Here is a 15,111-nt window from a genome sequence, read left to right on the forward strand (position 1 = left end):
TCTGCACCCCCGGATCAGGGGTTTGCTCACAGCCCAGTTCAGAGTCCCCCCACGGCCGGGTGTAAACACAGGCAACATCACAAGCTTCACTCAAAATATTTGGTTTTAGGCAGAGCACCGAAGTGGTTTGTTTTGTAAGCATTGTGCGAAAGGGTTTGGTTCGTGAGCATTGTGCGAAAGGGTTTGGTTTGTATCTGCTCAGACACGGGGCTGCAGGAAGGTGTGAAACCCAGGGGATGTGCCCAGTTTTCTCTGTCGTTTCCCCCTCGTCACACCCCCTCACTCAAATCCTGCCCCTGGAACCCCAAAATCACGTCTGATTTGAGCAGCACGGCCCTGCCCTTCCCAGGGATCCCTTCTGGGCCGGGCACAGCTATAAATAAGCTGTTTTGTGACCGGTTCATTTTTATTTCTGTTAACTTTTATCACGAAGCAGCAGTCATCGAATCGACACCTCGGGTCCCTTGAGCATGTTCCCTCCGGTGTCATGTTTTGACAAATGCCAAGAGCAGCGCGGCAGCAGGAGACCATTATCCCGCGACACGCTCCGCTCCGCTCGCATCATCTCTGGAATAACACGGATGTCGCCCCAGTCCCTGCGGCACTGGTGACAGGGACCAGGACAGAGCCAGCCCGGCCGGGCCGAGCACTGCTGGCCCATGGAGACAGAAAACAGCAACTCCTTCCTATAAAATCCCATTTTAAAGTTCTGTATCTTCCGTTTATGGCTTCTCTGAGGTAGATTCTGCCTCCCCGGGGACTGATGGAGCCTTGAGCATCGTGGGAGAAGATCAATGTCTCCCTGCTCAAACCAGGACCTAAACTTCTCCACATTTAGAGTTTCTCTCCTTCCCTTTTCCTTTTGCCCGTCTTGACACGTGCAGGTTTCTGGGCACAACCTGAGCACCACGAGTCCAACCCCTGCATGGGGATTTGCCATCGGTTTGTGGCAGCCTCTCACTATATCAGTATTTATTTTTGCTAATATGACACAATTAAAGGGTAATCGTATCCGGCCCTTTCGTATCACGTCAGGCAGAACGAATGGTGTGAGGAGGATGATACTAACGTGACACGATAGGACACAGCTAAGGCGATGAAACATTCAGATCGTGTTAATGTAAGAGAAGAAGGGGCTGAGCTTTGGTGTCTCACCCTGCGGGGACACGGCCCTGGAGCTCTGCTGCTCCGGCGGAGCCGCTGTCCCTGCAGACAGCGCGGCCGGTTGGGACGGACGTGCCCAGGGCTGGGACGGCCACGGGTGACAAGGAACAAACCTCCTGTGCCACAGCTGCTGTGCCCACGTCCCCCTGGTGACCATGGTTCACACTCCTCCGGCTGCCTCGCCCGCCCTCGGCATCTCCGACGCTGCACCCCGAACAACCCTCTCCAGCCACAACTCGCAGGCACGGTGGCAAAACTTGGAGGAAATAATTAACAATTATTTCACAGGAGAAGGTTCCAGCTGGAGCAGTATCTGGTGGTTGAACATATATCTAACAAAAGATTGTTATTTAAGCAATAACCCTTGAGAAATTGGTCGTTACCAGCATTAAACGACTCAGCCCATTGCCAAGGATGGTTAACGCTCTAATAAACTGGTCATTAACTGCAGTAACAATGAATTTCGAGGGGATTATTGCTATTATAAACCTTAATCAATGGTTTATAACAGCAATAATGTGGTCCTTTCTTTTAATGGTAAGTAGTGCGGCATGAGCAGCCTGCTTGGAAATATTTTCAGTGAGGCTGGTAGGACAAGAGCAGGTGTTAGGAGCCCTCCAAACACTTCTGGGGAGGAAAAGGGCCCAGCGAGATCTGCAGCGAGAGGTGGCCGTGGCCTTTGCAAGGGCCGGTTGTGCCACGGAGGGCTCCGGGCTCGGCCAGCCTTGTTTCGTGCCCTCTACCCCTTAAAAAATAACATACAGCAATGGAACAGGGTGACAACCTGATAAGTGTCTTTCCAGGAGGCTTCAGGCAGCACCCCCTCCTCTCTGGAGCAGAGCCAGAGGGAAGCACGCTGGGCGATCCCTGCTCGCTCTGCACCTCCAGCCCCAGGCAGGGAAAATCCCTCGCTGGGCTGGAACTCGTCTCGTCTCATCAGCCCCATCCAGGGAATCATCTCGGCCGCTGTGCCGCGCAGTCGGGGCTCAGGCGCCTTCGCTCGGGCTCCGGTGCTCCCGGGCCCAGGACCGGCCCCAGCACTCGGCTGCAAAGCCCCAGCCAGCGAGTTCTCGTTATGCCCTGACTTTAACCGAGATTTTCTCTCTCCTGAGCCTGTGATTTTCACAGCTCTTCGGCGCTGGTTCTCAAGCCCTGCTCTTATCTCTGTGCTCTCTCAGCTAAGCTGCTGTGGCTGCAGAACGAGGCATCGTCCCGCATTAACCAGGCTGGAACCACAAGCAGTTTGGGGGCTTTGCCTGGTTTTGGCCAGTCTGATACCTTTTCTGACACGGTCCCGCTCCTCCATCCTCGGCCTGCCTGTCGGTGTCCTCGGAGCGGAGGGGCTGCTCGGTGACTCCTCTCTGCGATTTCTTTTCAGAAGAAAGCTGCAACGGAATAAATTGGAAAGTTTACTTCATGTAGCATGGAAATAAAAAAGCTCATTCAGAAAGTTAATGATTTATTTTATAGTTTCATTATCAGGGTCACATTACTCAATAGCATTTCAAACATGTCATTTGTACAAACTATGGTAATTAAAATTTATAACGTACTTCATCAGCGGCATATGAATCTTTTAGCCAGCACTCTGCTGTCATATAAACAGTGTAATTTCAGCTGCAATTCACCCTTTATTGGCTCTCATTTGTGATTTAACAGCCATCAATGACTGTGCTATAAAGAATAAATTAACCATCCGTAAACCTTATGATGACAGGGACAGTCACACAGACTCGAAGTGCCTCCACCAGGCCCCGGTTCGCCAGCAGGGACCGGAGCGCCGGTCCGGAGGCGGGATTGTCGCTGTCACCGTGGTGCTGGGCACGGGGACATCTCTGCGGGGGGCTGGTGTGAAGGCGCGATGCTGTGGTCTCCAGGATCCCTTCCCTCCTGCAGACAGGTTCCTTCTTCCGAGGACAAATCTCAGCCACTAGCAAACAGCTTTAAATCCCTGCGACTCCCGCTGTGCCCCCTTGGTGCCTGTGTCCCCTCGGTCCTTCTGCCCCGTCCAGCACCCGGGGCGCAGCTGGAACGCGGCACCTCTGTCCCCCTGGCTGAACCCTCCTCGTCCCCAACAAGCAAATCTACACGCGCAGTTTCTTCACCGGGGGCTCCCCACCGCCAGCAATTATCCAGCGGCTGATTTGCGCCCATCTTTTGCAGAGCGACAGGTTTTAATGGGATCCCTCCTATGCTTGGAGCTGACACTGTACAAAGCTAATAAATGATATGGATTGGATTTGTTACTGAGACATCTCCAAGGAGCCTGGGTCATACAGGCCAATAAAATTGGCCTCATAAATTTACCCTGACACACAGGATTACTCCAGCATTGCTGAGGTCACCTTCTCACGCTGATTTATGGCCAGCCCATGGGTTAATAATACTGTTTACGGGGTTGTTGTTTTCCCCTACACGTAGCAGATATTAATCAGCACGTCTGTGCCTTTTCGGTGCTGCGGGGGCGGGCGCAGCGCGGGGGAGACGCCGGGTGAGGACGTGGTGGGGAGGGGACTCTGATTTATTTCCTAGGCAAGAGTTTTTGTGTTTAAACATCTTCCGAGAGCCTCTGCGGGAGGAGGAAAACTTCTCCCCCGAGTCCCGAGGGCGATGGTGGCACCAAAGTGTTTTTGGCAGATCCTGTTTCTGGGCGGCATCTTTGGCACTTCGTGCTGTGCTTGCGCAGGGAACGTCTGATCCACGGCAGGGGTTTCGACAGTCAGAAAACTGCAATTCCCACCCAGCTCAGCATCCTCTGCACCGGGGATGCCGCGGGGGACCGGGAGGAGGGCGAGCAGCCCGGATGCCGAGCAGAGGCGCCCACGGTGTGGGCGCAGCGCCCGGCGGGGTTGCTGGGCAGTGAAGAGCTGCCGTCGTTTCAGGTCACTCCTTGCTTGGGTGCCTGAGGCTGCAGAAAACCCTGCAGACTTTTCCAAACCCCAATTAGGCTGGTGCGAAGAGTCCGCTGCCTTCAGCACGCTGAGGTGAAGCAGTGCTCAGCGAGCACTTGTTTTGCAGGATTTCACTGTTCTGCAGCCAAATAAGCGTTATTTGCTGTCTCCGGGTGGGTGGCAGGCAGCGGGGTCAGTGCCGGCGCAGGCTGGGGCAGCAGAACGTGTCGGCCCCAACTCCCGCTGCCTCCGAACGCAACGGCGGCGCTTCCAGCCCAGACAGGAGATGCAAAACGTCCTTTCCTTCACCAAACGTGCTTCAGAGCTGTGTGAATAAACACGTCTGGAAACCACGCGGGCTGTGTGCCAGTATTTCCCCGGGGACACCCCTGTCCCCAAGTGGAGGGACGTTTGTTCCCCGGCTCCCCAGCCCAGCTTTCCCTGGGCAGGCCTGGGTTGGACAACCGCAAAGCTCCCGCTGCCCATGGCCACACTGGCACGTCACGAGGATGTGCACGTGTATTCCATGGGAAAACACAAAAACCAGCCTAAAGACCTGTCTGCTCTGCCCCCGTTCCCTCTCTCGGCACTGCCGATGCCCTGTTTGTCAGTGCTTAAAACCCTGCAGCAGGAAGGCAGGTGGGGGTGTCTGTGTGTCTGTTTGTCTGTGTGTCCCTGCTCGGGCGACGGTTTTGGCAGCGCCATCCGTCCCTCTCCCGGCTGGGAGAGCAGCACCACGTGTTCCCGTCCCGCAGCCTCGCTCCTGCTGCTTCCCGTTATTTTCATCCCGCCCTAATCGGAGGGGACAGGTGAGATGTGCTTCAAAACACTGTAATCATATTTTAAATGGAAATGAAATGTGTGAATTAAATGTAAATTACAGCAGAATGGAAGGACAATCACTATTAGTTAAGGTCTGACACCTATTTTTGCAGACCTTTCCTAAATGCCACAACTTGTTTCTCCGCACTTGTGACGAGCACTTGTAATTACGTGGCAGCTGCTCCCGCGGCCGGGCGGCCGGCGGGTGCCGAGGGGGCCCGTGTATCTTAAATAGCTACGGGCTGCTTGTTGGCTCTGTGAAGTTATGAAGCAGCAAGGATATTTTTATTCGGGAGCCAGGAAAACAAACCTTGGTGTTTTCCCCCTGAAAAGGCGAGGCAGTAATACAAAAGGACGTTTTTATAGAGTCGATTTATTTAAGGGTTCCCCGCATTTGCTTTTATATTGGAAAAATATGTGCCCTGCCAAGAAGCTGGAATTTCTTCTTTACCTCTAATCTTTACCCCACCTCCCGGAGCCGCTGGAGCCTCCCAACAACATCTCCCGTTGTTGTGATTATCCCACCATGGGAAGCAGCCCCGGGCCCTGGCCGGTCGGGGGGTGTCAGCCGCAGTCACAGTATCACAGTATCACAGTATGTTTGGGATTGGAAGGGACCTCAAAAGCTCATCCAGTCCAATCCCCCTGCTGGAGCAGGAACGCCCAGGTGAGGTCGTACAGGAACATGTCCAGTCCCCGCGGTCCCCGCAGCCCCTGCGCTGGGGACGCTGCGAGGCGGCGCGGAGCCGCAGCAACGTCATGAGTGGGGACGGGCCGAGTCCCAGTGAGGCCGGGAGTGTCACTCTGGGTCCGGGACACACCTGAACTGGCCCCTGCCCGGGAGGAGGTGACCGTGGCAACGAGACAACTTACCCGCGCCGAAACCGTGGCGTGGCGGGAGAAGCAGCGCTGGGCAGGGGTGGCCCGGGCTCCTCGCCGACACCTCTGCCGTTCAGAGGCTCCTCCAGCGCCCGTGGCTCTGCGAAGATAAAACATTTACAGTTCTCATTATCGCTGGGAACTCTTCAGCTGGGAGAGAGAGAACTCTTGTCCTGCGGACCTGAGAGCTAAGTGCTGATTTCATCTATTAGTAATACCTGGGGCTGCTTGGCAGCCTTTTTATTTTCAAAGTGCTGGACAGTAAATAGTCAAGTGAAAACTGAGCTCGGAGGCCCTGAACGCGTTGTCGTGTTGCTCTGGAGAGTCAGAGCTCAGGTGAGCAGGGCCACGAGAAGGACCGGCTTTTCTCTTCTTCATTTCTCAGATTTCCCTCCCCTGTTTCAAAGCACAAGGACATTTGGGCTTAATTTCTTGCAATATTGCGCTGGAGGAAATGTATCATCACATGTTGGGATAATCACAACATCTAACTCTGGTTTCAATGGTTCTTACAGATATATATATAGAGAGAGAGTACGTCGAAACAAAATGCTTTTTGAAATGGAAAAAAGCCCTATGCCATTTAATTCCTAAAAGGTCAAACTGAAATGCTTTGGCCTTATCGAAATGATTTTCTCCTTTGATTTTTCTTTCCAAATGCAATTTCATCAAAATCACCGCGTTTCCGCAAATGTTTCACCTTTGGCGAAATGGCATCTCCTGACAAAGAAGTGTTTTGTGGGCACATTTGCAGCAGCTCTTGCCATGAACCAGCCACGCTGGGTGTCCGGAGCTGGGCCGGGAGCTCTGGCAGCGCAGACACGCTTAGGCTGGGCTTTGCGAACAGCCCTTAGGCTGGAGCTCAGACCGCCCCGGCCTGCGCTCAGTCCTCTGTCCTCCCTCCTCCCCGAGCGCCGCGAGGATCCGGAGCCTTCCTGCCTCTTTTCACAGAGCTTGCAGCATTGTCAGAAGGAAAGGGTACCATCTGGTTAGCCCTTGTTTACTGCACACCCTGCCAGTTTGAGCTTATTAATCATATTTACCCAAGTATCTTAATTACTCCCTGTCTAGCGACTTGCCTTGCACTCAGCTGTTGACCCGCTCCCCTCCCCTCTCCCTCGCTCTTTTTTTTCCTTCCCCCCTTCTTTTTAATTCCTTTCTGTCATTAATCACGGGAGCAGCGTGGGCAGAGGAATCCGCGGCTCGGCTGTCGCTGGCGATGCTCTCGCGGCAATGGGCTGCGGCTCACCGCCGGCCCTGCCAAGCTGCACCGGGGTCAGCGGAGGACAAACGGACAGCGCCGGGGACAGGCCTGTCCCTGCTGCAACTGTCCGTCCGTCCGGGACACGGCGGAGGGTGCGAGTTTGCAGGAGGAGACACCATTAAAGACGGTAATTTGTTGATCCAGGCTCTCCCGGCGCTCCAGCGCGAGAGTGGCACCGTTTTCTTTACGACCTCATAAAGTCACAGCCGAGAGGCCGATTTGGAAAACAAACTGCCTCAGGTTGACAGATAATTAGATACAGGGGACATATTATACGCCTTTGCATATAAATGCGCTCTGAAGCGCGTTGGTTCATCAGAAGTTTAGGCTCCGGGAGAGCAGGTACCGCCGGCACGTCGGGATATATGCGCCGGTGCAGACGACGGCTCCGTTTTATGGCCCTTCCATCTCCTGCGGGCGCTGAGCTGCCAGCGCGGCTGCGCCCCCGCCAAAGCTGCCCCGCTTTGCTTCGCTTTGCTTTAGTTTGGTGTAGTTTGGTTTGGGGTTTCTCCCAAGCAGCCCCCGAGCTTCCCTCTCCCCACGAGACAGGGCGTGCGTTCTGCATCTTGGGATTGTGCTCCTGTGCTCGCAGCAGGGAGGAGTGCCCGAACGGGGATTCATTACTATTATTACTGGTTTTGTGTTACTATATCACGTCCAAACCTCACTCTTCCCGAGAGCAAGCCCGCAGAGGACAGCGGAGCAATTCTGAAATGACACGGCCCTTGTATTTATACGGCAATTCGGCATCCTGCTCTCACAGCCCCCAAACCACGAGGTTTCAGATATTAAACCAAAACCAAACCGCGGGTCTCTTTTCATACGCTTCAAGATTTAAGGTGTCGTCCAGCCGTGCTGTCAAGCTCCCAGGGTTTGCGTTTCAAATGAAAGCCAAGATCCTGTAGGACCGTGGCTCCTGCTGGGGGCATTTCCACAGCATAACCCAGCTTGCAGGATTTGAGCGAGTTCTGCACACACGGCTGCCAACCTCTGCTCACCTTCCAGCAGTTCCCCCCCAGTCAGACCCACACCTCACTAAGATCACCTCTCTTTCCCAGCTCCCCCATATACTCTCTGTTTTGGGGGTGAGGCAGAAAACATCAGTTAAATGGTCATATTGCCAAGGAAAGCTTCACTTTCAGCCCTTCTCCCCCAGAAAGGGAAAATAAAGATGTGTGTGGGAAAGATAAAGCTGTCAGAAAATGAAAGGGAGAAAAAACCCCAACCCTAAACCTCCAGCAACCCCCATGCAAGGAGGTGATATGAACGGAGCTGCTGTCACTTTGATGAATTAGATCTTCTGTTAATTAGGATACACTGATTTAAGGGTTGTCCAACCAGACAGACCTCTTTCCTTCCCATTCCCCCAGCAGTGGCAGCCCGGGGTGGCGGCAGCGCTTGGCGTCCCCACCTTCCAGCGCCTCCTTCTCCAAACATCACGTTCCCACTTGCACATCCAAAAGGAACCCGGGCAAAGGCACCAGGTGACGGGCAGAGCTGGCAACCCCAGCACTGCCACCTGCCACCTGGTGTCGGCCCCGGTGTCCGCCCTGCTCGTGCCCCGCGTCCCCGCGGGAGCGTCCCAGGCTCCGCAGGCTCCTCGCTGCCTCTTGTCATCACTCGAGCACCAGCGAGTCGGAGGGAGGGAGAGAGCGGAGAAAAAGTGCTGTGCTGGGTGGATTATTGTGTGTTTGTCATGTGGAATGGGATAAGCTGTAGGTACAGCATCTCCCAGCGGTGATTTATGGCCCCTGTCAGGCGGCAGCAGCGCTTTGTCTGCCGTAGCGTGGAGGATGAATGCGGGGCTGTCAGCCCGGCGGGGCCGCCTTCCCCGCTCGGCTCCGCGCGCCCGCTCCCCATTTCACGCCACTGAACATAAACAATCTTTTGTAAACCTGACAGTCACACTTGCTTCTTTGGAAACATAAAGCAGGAATGTATGACTCGGCTTTCGTTACCCGATTTCCGAGGTCGTGCGGAAAGCTCTGCGGGGAGACCCCGGAGGACTGGAAAGATCCGAAAATGATAAAGGGAAGGGATGCGCCTGTGTGCACGTGTGTGCCAACACCGGCCGTGCACACACACACGTGCTGCACGGTGATTTGCACATGTGTTTCCCAGCACAGATGTGACACACACACGTCTCGCTCCCAGGCAGAGTGAGCCGGGCCCTGCGCCTGCCAGAGCTGTTCCTAACTGAGCACGCAGGCCTAAGGAGCTCTGAGAACGGAGCACTTGGGCAGGATAAACGGCACATCTCGTCTGCAGTGCTAACGGGATACGCACCCGCGGCTCAGCCTGCAGGAACCCGCCCCGCTGTTACGGTTACTGGTGAGACTCAGCCGCCGGTGTAAACACCATGAATTTAAAACCTGCCAAGGGGCAGAATAAATGCTGTTGATCTTGTGGATGCTGTAAAAGGCGTGAGGAGCCGGTCCATCTTGGTCCCACTGCGATTTACTGCTCCGACGTTGAGCGAGAGTGCAGCAGACAGGCTGTTTGTCCCTCTGTCCCTCCGACAGCTCACGTGAAACCAGAGACGTCCCAGCCCCGCGGGACCTGCGGGGCCAGCAACACCTCCACCACAACCTTCCTGAGCCTACAACCGCAAACAACAGACGGGCTTCCCAGGCCGGGGCTGGAGCTACCGGCCCCCTCTAAGGCGGGAGGCAGCCAGGGCTAAAAGCAAAGACAAGCTCCAGTCCCCTCGTGTCCTCCTGTCCTCGTTGTCCCCCGCACCTCACTTGTCACCTCATTGGATGCGCTCAGCCCTGGGGGTGCCCAAGCAGCTGCGGGTGCCCGGACGCAAGCTGAACCTGGCCTAGCTGAGCCCAGCTGAGCCAAGCTGAGCTGAGGTGTTGCTTGGTCATATTGCACACCAACAGCTGCAGGCTTGCTGGGAACATTTCTTCCCTGACACGCTCCTTCCGTTCCTCGCTCCGTCCTCCCAAATCCTTCCCTGTGACTCTGACACCGGGGGGGCACGGCGGAGGAGGGAAATAGCTTGCAAATAGTTTTGCTGTTTTCTTTTCCAGATGGTTTGTTTTGGAAGTTTCTCCGTGTAAGCCTGAGTGCCGAGTCCCGAACATCTGCTGAGGAGGAGCCAGCTCGAACAGACGCGCCGAGCCTGCTGGACGGGCACGTTTCGGGAGGCTCGGCCCGGCGGCAAAGGCTGTTTGTGAGTCCCGGGGTTGCTCCCCATGTCCCCGTTTGTGCCTCCTCTCTGTTGAACTCTGCAGCTTCACTTCGGGTAGGATCCGTGATGTGTTTCCGTGTGTGCCAAGGACACCCAGAGCTTAGGAAACACACCCTTTTAACAAATGTGCACAACTCTGAATAAGCAAACAAGCTGGTGTCTTACGCTGCGGCCTTTTCAATGGCTTTAAAAACAATTATTTACCCTTGTGAGCACAATCAAATAGGTATTTCAGTGACAGCGCTGCCCTCTGGCCGGCGGCTGGGCCGGTGGGGCTGACCATGCTCCTGGCGGAACCACAGAAAATATGAGTAACCGGTTCAAGGGACCAGTGGCAGGAAAGGAAACTTTCCTGGCAGGTTCTATTTCAGTCGGCCGGGTCGGGAGTGACTCGTTGTTGCCACGACCTCATGGAGAGTCTCCGTGTTTGTGCCGGTGCCGCTGGGTTTGCCGGGCCCTTCCCGCGCCAGAAGTGACACCGAATCACTCATTCACAAGCGAGGATAATTGCGACCACAGATGATCCGTTAAAAATAAAGGACGGAAAGCTGGTGAAGCCCGAGCGGTGCTGTGAGCGGTGCTGAGCGGTGCTGTGAGCGGTGCTGTGAGCGGTGCTGAGCGGTGCTGTTAGTGGTGCTGTGAGCGGTGCTGTGAGTGGTGCTGTGAGCGGTGCTGTGAGCGGTGCTGAGCGGTGCTGTGAGCGGTGCTGTGAGCGGTGCCTCGGTCGGACGCTGAGCGAGCCGTGGGGCGTGGGGACAGCCGTGGGGTGGTGTCCTCTCCATGTCCCTCCTGTGCCAGCCTTGGTCCCCAGCTGCAAAGCACAAGCAAGACCCATTGCTGTCACCCTCCCTCTGCACATTCCTCCTCAAATCTCCATAGGATTCCTCAGCAACGCTCCCAAAAGCCCTTCCCTGACTCTAACCTGACACTGATAACGCATACACGTACAACTATGAGCACATGTATATGTACATACATTTTCTTTGGACACGAGCAGCACCAAGGCCAGCCAAGGATCTGAATCAGAGGCAGCTTCCCCAGCCGCGGCTCCGCTGTCACCCATCAGGCAGGATTTTAATTGTGATGAAGCCTCGGTGGCTGCAAGGCTGCACCTCCGAATCCGCTGCACCCTCCTCCATCAGATCATAATCACAAACAGCGCTGGCTTTGGAGGGGTTGCGTTTAATTGAAAGTTCATTTGCAGCTTCCATCAATTCGCTTTCCTGTCCCCTACAAACAGCCCATCATTAAGAACAAAACCAGAAATTTCATGGAAAACAAGCTGTTTGTAGAGAAACTATAATTAGGTGACCGGTTTGTAGGGCAGTGTACTAAACAACAATTCGATTATGCTGTTGTTTGATGTTTTTTCATAATAAAATAATTGGTTGCTGTATGGCAACTTCTAAAATAAACTGGGAGCAGCTGATCCTTGCGGTAATAGGTGCAGCTGGGAACGGATCCCAGGCCCTGTTGAACACCGCTTGCACTTCCCTGGTGCTCTGCAGAAATCTCAGAGGAACAATACACATTGCGGGGGAAAAAAAGTATTAAGCAGCCCTGTCCACATACTTGGACCTCCTTCCTCCTTGCCAGAGACGAGAGGAACCAGACAGGATTTGGTAAAGCTGAGGGAAGGGGAAAAGGCACATTTTCCCTGCAAGGAACACCCTGATGTGCTGTGTGTGCACACGGACACACGGACACACGGATGCAGCGCCGTGTGCCTTGGCCGGGCACCAGCGCTCGGCTCGGTCGGTGCGAACACCAGAACAAAGCCTCGGCTTCCAGAGCCCGGCCAGAGCCCGGCGCCCAGGGCCAGAGCCCAGAGCCCAGGGCCAGAGCCCGGGGCCCAGGGCCAGGCCCAGACTGAGCCGCTGGCCCAGAGCCGCTGGCCCGAGGCGCTGCAGAGGTGGCAGGGACGAGCCGCGGGCACCGCGCGCCATGCTGCCAGCATTCGCTGTTCACCCCTTTACCCTTGAGCTTGTCCTCTGAATTTTTGCTGAAAATTCTTGCAGCGGGAGGGCAGTCTGCAGCTGTTGAGTTTGCAGGCGGTGTTTGTCACGCAGACAGGTCACAACACCGCGCAGCGTCCTCAGGCTCCAAGGGGACTGACAACGCTTTGTGAGGGTGAGGAGGGATCACGCTGCCCCGCGTCTCCTTCTGCCGGGAAAGCGGGGCCGGGTCCCGTTTTGCAGCAAGCAGGGGCTGCGTTTCTCACCCAGCACACACCTTGCGGTTAACTGCAACTTCTGTTGAGTTTTAATGTATTTCCCCGTGCTGAAGGGTCCCCGGAGCTGCCCCGTCCCAGCCGCACCGCCTCCCCCCGCCGTGGGGAGCACATTATTGCCGTGGGGAGGATTGATTATCTTTCCCTGCAGCTGCACTTGCTGTACACAGGAGTTATGGGTCTTTCCACACCTGCGAAAGAAACATTATCCTCAGCCTTCAAGGGTGAAGCATCTTATATTTAGTTGGACTAAATAATGATTCTTCTCTATCTTTCATATCAGGATTTAAGAGCACCCTGGAGCTACGAAGTTTATTAGAACCCATAAGAAGAACTGTACCATAAACGGGACAAGCGCGGCCATAAACCTGCACCTTGAAGTTGTAACAAATCCTGGGATGTTGAAGTAGGACACGGTCTTGTCTCAGTCAGCAGAAAGGGAAAAAAAAAGAGGAAAGAAAAAGAAGAAATGCAAACTTAAGCAGAAAAGAGGCCTGGAAATATAGAGGAGAAAGCGAAAAATAATACTCCTAAAGAAAAGCAGGCTGCTTCCATCGCCCTCGCGGCAGGACACCGGGGAGGGGCCCACATGATAAAATGCAGCTGAGATCAATGGGGAGAGAAAGGGGAGCCCGAAGCCGGAGGGGGGACACAAGGAAGGGGCAGCCACAGCCTTCCCAACGTCTCGACCCCCAAGCTCTCTCCATTTCCAAGAGGGGCCGAAGTGCCTCGGTTCGCCCATTCTCTGCCCCGCGCGGCGCGGCAGATGCAGATCCCGAGGTGCCGATGGCTCCGGCGCCTCCCGCCCGCGGCACAGCCCGAGGATCCCGGCCTCCTCCAGCCCTGGCTCGTCACACTGCGTTGTTTTACCTGCTGTTGAATAGATTAAATGACAGAGGGTGGGTTTTTTTTTTTCTAAGTAATTGAGTTTTATTTTGGAGAGGGAAAAATGGAGAGCTAAGTGGGAAAAGGAGGGAGATAGGAATAAACCACACATCTTTTTATATAGGATCCACAGTTAATTCTTAATTAGAACTGACAGATGCTTCTCCCATAATCCTATTCCCAACATGTTCTGTTTGCTTTGTTTGGCGCTGCATGATACATGGTGGCATCGTAATGACCTTTCGCAACTCGTCCTGGAAGTGTTATTGGCACTCCAATGATTTATTGCATGTTCCAGTTGATTACTGGGCCATTTGTCACCGTTTTTTTTCGCTCTCCATAAACCTGTCTCCTGTGTCACAGCCATTCGCGAGCATGAACGTTTAAACAAACACAGTGCGTGGCTCACAGTCGGCGTCTCACGCTGACTCCGGCTCCCAGCTCGGAGCCGTCCCGGCCCCAGCCAGCGTTCGGGTTTGCAGGGCTGGAGGACGAGGCGGGAGCCCCTGGGAGCCCTGGGCTCGGCTTTGCAAGGCTGGATTTACAAAGCCACCTCCGGTGAGCTGTGCTACTCGCTCTGCTGTTTATTGGCATTTTGGTACCACTTATGGGAATGGGGGGAAATGAGTACTGGAATTAAACACCGAAATAATGATCCTTACAAGGAGCGCCTGAGGACAGCCTGCGTTCTGTCCTCTGGGGACAGGAGCGGGACGGGGACATGGGGACACGGTTTGACGCACGGAGCCGAGGGCAGCGTGGACCACGACGGGTCTCACAGGGAAAAGCCCTTTGGGGCAATTATAAACCAGCCACCACTCAACCCACTAACACTCCTCTGAGCAGGCGCACTGGGGGCCGGGGGTGTTACAAGAGACCGATCAAAATTCTGAGGACAAAAATGTAATTATTCCAAGGCCTGAAAAGGACCGGCCTTCCTTGGGCACCCCAAGATGGATGCTGGAAATGAGAGCACTCAGAATCACCTGCCTGATTTAAAAATCTTGGCCTGTGAGTAAAGTGGATAGAGTGGCTGCTGCAGTGGCCTGGAGCATCTGCGCTGCATTTCGAGGAAGCTTTTCCAGGCGCTCGTATAAATCACCGCTCTGCTGCAGTAAAGGAAAGGTATTGTTTCACTGCTGTGACATCAATGCAGGCCACATCAATTATGTTTTATTAAGTGTGCAGTGCCCTGTAAAAATACACACACAGTCGGAGGATACTGCAGAGCGAACGCAGGAGCAGGAGCGGCTTTAACGGGGTTTGGTACAGAAGAGGCTGGGATGGGAAAGGAGACTCGCCGGGCTGGGAGAGGGGCGGCTGGGCCCTTTCCAATCCAGCTCAGATCGGCATGTAATGTATGGCTTAATTTCCTCTCAAATTAGACACTTGATAAAAAAAGTTATTATATCTGTCAAGTTGCCAGTGCTTTTTATGAGTGTGATAAACTAAGAACCACTGCTTTACAAACCTTGATAGGATGTTTCAGTACCTGGAAAACAATTTTATTGCAGCCTGGACTACTAACAAATTGCAAATACTGATTAAGCCATAAAGTTACAACAACATTAAAAAATAATGAGAGGTTATTGCACGAGGGGAAGGCTCTGACGCAGCGGATGCAGCCGCCAGGTCTCCATTGTGCTCAGCACCACGCACTTCTGCACAGGGTTCTCCTGGGGAGCCAGAACAGGGCAGGACACGTGGCGGGTGCTTCCCCTGCAGGGACCCCGTTACAACCACCGATATCTGCACTCTGCGGCTCTCTAACAGGAAATCT

General features: G+C 54.4%; 1 protein-coding gene across 4 annotated transcripts in view; it reads right to left on the minus strand.

The window, feature by feature from the left end:
* The window catches only part of LOC110365005 (uncharacterized), a 209,987-nt gene that overhangs the window by 64,223 nt on the left and 130,653 nt on the right, over positions 1-15,111 (minus strand). For all 4 annotated transcript variants that reach the window (XM_065040887.1, XM_065040888.1, XM_065040885.1 and 1 more), the window contains 3 exons: positions 5,751-5,856; positions 2,443-2,549; positions 1,278-1,420 (listed from right to left, as the gene is read on the minus strand). In XM_065040887.1, the coding sequence (XP_064896959.1) occupies positions 1,278-1,420; positions 2,443-2,549; positions 5,751-5,856 (356 nt within the window). The remainder of the gene's footprint in view (positions 1-1,277; positions 1,421-2,442; positions 2,550-5,750; positions 5,857-15,111) is intronic.

Source organism: Columba livia, chromosome 25 (genome assembly GCF_036013475.1).
Source record: "Columba livia isolate bColLiv1 breed racing homer chromosome 25, bColLiv1.pat.W.v2, whole genome shotgun sequence".
In the NCBI taxonomy this organism is placed as follows: domain Eukaryota; kingdom Metazoa; phylum Chordata; class Aves; order Columbiformes; family Columbidae; genus Columba; species Columba livia.